Source organism: Lipotes vexillifer, unplaced genomic scaffold (genome assembly GCF_000442215.2).
Source record: "Lipotes vexillifer unplaced genomic scaffold, Lipotes_vexillifer_v1.1 scaffold1303, whole genome shotgun sequence".
In the NCBI taxonomy this organism is placed as follows: Eukaryota; Metazoa; Chordata; class Mammalia; order Artiodactyla; family Lipotidae; genus Lipotes; species Lipotes vexillifer.
The window spans coordinates 969,700-977,349 of record NW_006785848.1 but is presented as its reverse complement, the minus strand read 5'-3'; the positions used below and the strand labels follow the sequence as shown (position 1 = coordinate 977,349).

The following is a 7,650-nucleotide window of genomic DNA, read 5'->3' as shown; positions in this document are numbered from 1 at the left end:
ACCTTGTCTTGGGTTCTGACTACTTGAAAGTCATAGAGAGGATTTTTCCGTTAGTTTTGACTCTTCTGCCCAAATGGTGCGCAAAGAACTGAACTTTGTGACTAGAGCATTTTAAGGTGTTTGGGGGGAAAATGGCACTTATATACTGTTGTGCTATAGGGGATGAATTGATTGGCCATCACACATCTTCATGACGAGCATAATGGAGGTACATAAGAAGGTTTCAACGAATATCTGTGGTATCACTGAAAGGCTTTTTTTTGTTTGTTTTGTTCTGTTCTGTTTTGTTTTGTTTTGTTTTTTTTGGGCCACGCGGCTTGTGGGATCCTAGTTCCCCGATCAGGGATCTAACCCAGGCCCTCAGCAGTAGAAGAGCAGAGTCTTAACCACTGGACCACCAGGGAAGTCCCTCACTGAAGGATTTGAGGGAAAAAAACTGGTCTTTTCTGGGAGTCACTTAGGTACAGGCAGAAAAGATACAGCCAGATCAGTGGAACCTGCCCCTCCTCCCATTGCCGACAAAAATTCTAGCCACATGTCGTGTCCTATTCTTTTCTCCCTTTCAATTTAACTTAGTTCTTCAGACTTTTTAGTGATCTGTGTTGCAAAAGGCTATAGAATATACCAATGAAGAAGAGGATGATAAGGAAAAAAGCCACTGGCCTTATTAGGGAGTCAGGCTCTGCACAGATGAAACAGGAAACAGCAGGAAAAAATAGGTGTTAAAAATAAAGACAAACTGCAGGGTTGTGTGATGGTCAGAGAAAAGGGTGAAAAGTATAGTTTAATTGGAGAAGGCTTTGCCTAGGAAGTAGGGCTGGCGCTGAACCTTGAAGCAATGGTGGGATTTGAATAAACAGATTTGCTTTCCTTTACACATGTTTGTGTCTTAGGATGAGCTGCATGTTTTCTCCTTTCCCCTTTAGATGTAGACTCTGGACATGGATTCTGCCCTATTCAGAGTCTGATTAGTGGGGAGAAAAATGGGAGAAATCTCTATGTCTTCCCTTCTCTGCTCCCATTACTGTTTCCTTGTTTTAAAATAAGCTAATTCACACTATTACTGCATTGCTAGCAGCAATCTTTCCTTTATGATTAAAGCTCATTATCCTCTTAGTAACAGAAGGCAGCCCTCTCATCTTATAGTTAGGAAACCAAGGTCTGGAGAGGTGGAAGGACCAGCCCAGAATTCCACAGTGTCGGGGAGCAAAGTTCAGTCTAGTGGGCAACCACACATGATCAATGGCCTCCAACTGGTGGGCACCCCAGGGGCATGCTCATTTCAGGCTGGGCTACTATCTGGGAATCCATGAGGGGCACAGGTGGTGAGGGGGAAGGGATTGGTTGAGAGCTGTGATTATCAGACTGTACAAGACTCTCTGGGGTGATAATGACCACTCAACGCTTCACCCAGTGCCTCGCAAAGGAACCCTCTGTTAGGAAAGGGGGAGAGACTTACACAGATCCATTTAACTGTTGACAGAACCGAGGCACACTGAGATCAAGTGGCTTTCTGAACTCAGTAGGTTGGCTTGGAAAAGAACAGAGTCAGATAAATGTAAACAGAATCTCCTTTTTCTCTGAAGGCTCCTGTGGAATCTTGGGGACTCAACTTTCCTGTTCTACCTATGCCTTTCCATTCCTGAGCATATTTGAAGCATCTGTCATCCAAGGTTGTCTTAAAAACGTGAGCATTTGAATTTATTTGTTGTCAACGGTAGGTTTTCCTGACCTATCTTTGTCTTTTTCTTGTACCTCTCTTCTGTTCTATGTGAGAATTTATTCACAGACTAAGATTATTTATAGCTACTAGTATGAACTTAAAGCGGAAACCACAAAGCCTGCAGATACTGCATAAAATATGCCTCTGTGAACTTAGGCTATGTATAGTTTTAAGATCAACATCAGGGAGGGGAATTTTCTGATTATATATGTGACTTAAGGGACCAATTTAAATCCTCAGCCTCAGTTTCTTATCCAGAACAGAAATTCTTTAACTTAGGGGTTGCATCCCCAACCCCCTTGAAATTGTATACAGATATTTATGTGTGTGTGTGTGTGTGTGTGTGTGAATGTACATTTTCTGTAAAGAGGGTACCCTGCTTTCATCAGAAATCCTGAAATCTATGGAAAATAGATCAGCATTATATACAGCCCTAGTAGGTATTTCAAAGCACTCCCAAAGGGTTCTCCCGCTCAAAAATAATTCCCTTTCAGAATCCCTCTAAATTTCATTATAAGAACAATTTTCTTTGTTTAAGCATTTATACTTAACATGTTCCCTATAAAACATATTTGGGACAAGTAATTCTTTCATGGGGTAAGACTCAAACAACTACAACTTACCATGTTGTACTAACAATATTTAAACCAATCAACTTCCACAGTGGTCCAACGTCCAAGTGAAAAATCCCAGTGTAAACCCCAGCAATTTTGTGTTTCTGCCTCTGTGGAAGACTGCCAGGTGGCCCTGCATCACCAGGCCCATCAGCACACATTTTTCTATAGACATCATAAAGAGTTTTGTATCCCTTTACTCTTTGATATCATTTGTTCAGAATCTGTGACAGATGATGTACATACATTGAATATAACCCTCCTGCTTATGGGTGGTGGAACTGAGCCTCCAATCTACATGCTCAAGTTCTCAGAGGGAGGAAGAACGGGAATCAGGATTCGAATCATTGATTATCTGAATCCAGTATCCACATTCTTTGCCCTAAGCCATGTTACGTCTTGTACTGTATTCCCTGCTATCATGCATGTCTCCTTTTGAACTTGAGTGAATCCTGGCCAAAGGTCAAAGTTAGAATTCCATGTGGAAGAATTTTGCTAAAAATAGGAAGTTAGTGGAGTATAAGATATTAAGATGTGATTGGCTCTTAGATCAAGACCATCAACTGGCTGAAGTCTCAGCAAACCTGTGTTGACACATCCAACCTTAAGCCACTGGATTTATCCCTGCTGGGCCCCTAGCACACTTTAAACAGCAAAATTATTTAACTTTGGTTCGGTTGGGGAACAAAACAGTAATGAAACTCATAATGCATCTACTGCTTATCTCAACAAACTTTTTACTATTTTAACACCCCTAAAATTAGGACAATAGCTATGGGTTAAATAAAACAGGAAGTTGAGAACTCAGGTGTGCATATAGAAATAGTCTAATTTGCTAATTATTCTTGCTCTCACCCTAATTTGTGGTTTAATATTTCCATACCATTTTATTGGTACTAGCTCTTACGGTTACACCAATAGCCAAACACACTTTTGTTTAGTTTATCTTTAGTTATGATTATTTAAGGAAGGGGTCTGCAAACTGTTTTTCTGAAAAGGGCCCCAAAATAAATATTTTTGGTTTTGCAGGACCTACAGTGTGCATCACAACCTTTCAACTCTCCTGAGGTTGAGAAGCCACAGACAGTACATAGACAAATGAGCGGGCTGTGGGCCAGTGACATTTTATTTACCAAAACAGTGAGTCGGCCAGATTTGGCCTGTGGGCCATAGTGTGCTGACCCCTGTTTTAGGGGATAGGCATAATTGTAGAAACACTAAAAGGAAGATAAGGGAAAATAAATAATTGGGGCATAGGGAGGAATGCTCATTAGAGAAGAGGGGTGTGTGTGTGTGATTTTTCCAGTGTGGACACTATTCATAGTTTATACATGGCATATTATTTAACACATACATATACCCTGTAGTAGAGGCCCTTCTATGCAGTATATTGGAAGAGTACTGAATTGGAAGCCAGGAAATCAGGCTCTAGGTAAAGTTCTGACACTCACTTGAAATGTTGCATTGAGCTAGTTATCCTCTTTGAGCCAGAAAAAATAATGGGATTAAAGGATCTCCAATGATCTACCCTATCCTTCTCTGATGCTATGATTTTCCTAAGATTTCTAGGGAGAAATACAAAGTTAAAAATTATGGATTAAAATATATAAAAAGTATATAAAGACTTGGCCTGGAACTTACTAATTCAACCCATGTAACCAACCACACCACCAGAGCCAATGAGTCAAAGGACGCTCTGCAAAGGACACTGCTTAGAGGTGTGGAGTAAGAGGAACGCCACAGGTGCCCGCCCGGAAGGCTGAGTGAGGAGCTGGGTCTACACACACGTGTGGAATGAGGACTCCCCTTTGGGTGCACTTACTATGATGGGTGAAGCTTCCCTGTGACTTCAGAGGACAGTTGTGTGGACATTTTATAGGAAGAACCTGAACAGAGGAGCAGGGGACCAGGGAGTTCTTCCCACCACTGAGTAGAATGGCCCATTTCTTAAAGCCACTTAGGACCAAAGATGGTCACTTCCTTCTCAAAGAGTGGGTGTTTGGGATAGTTGGTTGTCCACATCTTTGGATGTTGGACATTGAGAAGGATCTAGGAGGCCCTGAGGCTTGCAAACTACAGTCTCCAGTGACCCCTATAGAAAGGGCCGTTGTGTGTGTGTTGAGGGGGAGATAAGCCGAAAGAGCTTTGTGCCCCATGCCTGCTTCAACCAGAGCTCCCCAACCCTGGCTTTTATTTGCTGGTATTAAGTGGTGGTCCAACCACTTCATTAGAAATGAGAAGATTGAGCCTGAGAAGGGGGCATAAGTGGATGTGGCCATATCAGGGAGTCAGAGAAGATTCTACTGGGCATGAGAAGTATATATTCATCTTCTGGGGAGGACGGATGCCTAGGGGCGGAAGGCACACGAATAAGCGAATACTCAGTTCCGTTTCCATCCAGCGACCCTCTGGGTCTCTCAGCCTTGAGGGAAACGTTCTCATAGCACTCCTCAGCAGCGCTTCCTGATGGCCTTTTCCCGAGGACGCTGTGGTTGATGAGGGTGTAGCACAGATCCTCCGAGGAGCCCTGGTCAGCATTCTCCTGCTGGTCGAAGGACAGCCATCATCAAGACCTGGCCTCCTGCCATTCCCTTTATACTTCGTCTCAACAGAGGTTCAGCCTTGGGCAAAGTCTGTCTTACATGGCCGCTTCCTGTCCATCTCCTGTGTCTGGTTTTCCTAAATGGCTGCCCCAGCCCAACCACTAGCCCAAGCTGCCAGAGTTCTCATGCTGCTCAGAGAACTCAGCCTACTCAGGCATGCATTCTCTGCCCCACGTCCCAGAGTGACCCCAGACCACACTATGTAATTCCCAAAGTCTCAGGACCCTGAGGCTGCTCATTCTTATATAAGAGAACAATCTGAAGACACCTTAAAGTGCTTTGGGTTATGACATTTAACCACCCATTCTAGAGGTATCTGCATTATTAAAAAAGAGAACCCACTTAAGAGAAGGTCTCATTCAGTGAAATCTCAGGAGATAAAAAGCAAAACAGCAAGGTACAGGAGAAAGAGCATGGATTTGGGAGTGAGACTTGTTTTGAATCATGCCCCTGCCATCTTGTCGGCTGTCTGGCTTTGAGGGGACATCACTTAATGTCTCAGTTTTCTCATCTGTAAAATAAGTGGGAAAATAATAGTACAAATCTTACAGGGTTGTTGTGACAGTTACATGAGATGATGCATGTGAAGCGCTCAGCCCACTGCATGGCATAAACCAAGTACTCAATAAATATTAGTTCCTTTCAATAAATTGTGCAACAGAGATGGCTGTTGCTTCTGCCGTCAGGCTCTGCATATGTCCCTGGGCTCACAAGCACTGGTGTCTAAAGAATTCAATATTAAGGTCAGAAGGGGTGTTGGAGGTCTTCTCCTGCTATCTGAGGTGTCTGCATTTCTACTGTCATCTCAGAAAAAGTCTCAGAAATGTTTGCGTTACCTGGATGGGAGCAGATGATGTTTCTTCATCTGGAGAAAGAAAATACACTTAATGAATTTCAGGTCATAGGGAGATTTCTGGGAGGGGGGGAGAGGAACACTGAAAGATAAGCAACCAGAGAATCAAGGAACAGCAGGGGTAGTCTTCCTCAGGCTAGCCTGATCTTCAACTCCCTGGGGAGTGACAGGGCCATCTAGACAAGAAACAGCCAGAGCTGTGCTGAGACGCTGAGTGGACGGAAACACATTCAGTGGGTCTTTGGATAGGAAATCACACTTCCCTTCCTTCCTCACTCCTTTCCTTCTGTGTCCTTCCTTCCCTAAAATTTGTTGCATGTCTACTCTGTACCAGGAACTGGAGAGACAAAGAAGAATCAGACAGTCCCTGTCCTCAAGGGGCTCACAGGCAAGCACAGGAGGCAGACAAGGTCATAAGAGAGATCCACAATGCAGAGGAAAGCTGTCGTTTCTACTGTAGGTGACAGGGGATGATGGCAGTGTGGAAGCTGGTGCTCAGGGAAAGCTTTACAGAGAAAGAAACTCTTAAACTGAACATTCCCATTTTTGAGACTGCTGGCAGAAACAAACATAAGCAGACCAATTTTTCAAAAGCCAGTGTACTTAAAACCAGCTGGCTCTGGTCACTCAGCAAAGAGGCAAACACACTAGCTGAATAAGCAAACATGAGAATTTACAAAGAAGCCTCAGGATATCACCCTACGTGGGAGGTGGTTGTGCTGATGCAGGCCACCTTGCTGTGTAAAGATTTATATTCCCTCAGTACTGACATTCCAGATTCTCACATCTCTGTAAATTCCCCTGGCTATCTAGGACTTCCGTGACTATCACTACAAGAAAAGGGTCTGTGGGGATCCAAGATGGTGGCATAGGAAGACCCTACAATCAGCACCTCCCATGGACACACCAAATCTACACCTACATATGGAGCAATTCTTTCTGAAGAAGAACTGAGGGCTGACTGAACAGCTTTGCACAATGATAGAAGGACCAAATAGAGATGGGTAGGAAAGACGGTATGGACAGGAACCCCGTCCTTGATACAGCAACCTGCAGGAGGGAGGGGTATCACTGAGGGACCCATGCGTACATTCGCCTCCCTCCCCCGGGGCGGGGCACAGCAATAAGAATAGCGGTTTAAAAGGCACCTAGACTCTATGTGAAGAAATCCATTTACTACCCCTAGAGCATCTGCCAAATGGGCAGGCAACTACTGGCACACTCCTCAGGTTCAAAGGCACTGGAGCGCACCATTTTTTGCATTCCTCCTTCACCTTGATAGCACAGTTGGGAACATAGTCCAGGTGCTCCAGCCAGGCTGCCAAGATTGCCCCTGCATGCTCCAGGCCCACAGAAGCTCCAGCCATCCCCCAAAAGCAACACCAGGGGGTGCACTCTGGCTCTCCACCCCCAACTCCTACCCCAGCTCCAGCCATCCCACCAAAGCTGCCCAGCACATAGAGTCTACACAGAGGCTACTCCTGCCCAAGGCCATGACTGCAAGACTGGAAGAGGTAGCTGTTTTGACTAATTCATAGAAACAAACACAGGAAATCAAACAAAACGAGTAGACAGAGGAATGTTCCAAATGAAAGAAAAAAATCACCCCCCAGATACAAACCCTAATGAAATGAAGATAAGTCATTTACCTGATAGAGTTCAAAATAATGATCATAAAGATGCTGACCAAACTCAGGAGAAGAATGGAGGAACACAGTGAAAACCTCCACAGGGAATTAGGAAATGTAAGAAAGAAAACCAATCGGAGATGAAGAATACTATGACTGGAATGAAAAATACACTAGAGGGAATCAACAACAGATTAGATGATACAGAGGAAAGGATCAGTGATCGGAA

The 7,650-nt window shown here is 44.0% G+C and overlaps 1 protein-coding gene across 1 annotated transcript in view; it reads right to left on the bottom strand.

The window, feature by feature from the left end:
• Positions 1–4,564: 4,564 nt before the first annotated feature.
• GCSAM (germinal center associated signaling and motility) overlaps positions 4,565–7,650 on the bottom strand; it is a 14,208-nt gene continuing 11,122 nt past the window's right edge. The window contains exons 6-7 of the mRNA XM_007458162.1: positions 5,777–5,805; positions 4,565–4,882 (exon numbers count right to left, since the gene is read on the bottom strand). Coding sequence (XP_007458224.1) covers positions 4,565–4,882; positions 5,777–5,805 — 347 coding nt within the window. The remainder of the gene's footprint in view (positions 4,883–5,776; positions 5,806–7,650) is intronic.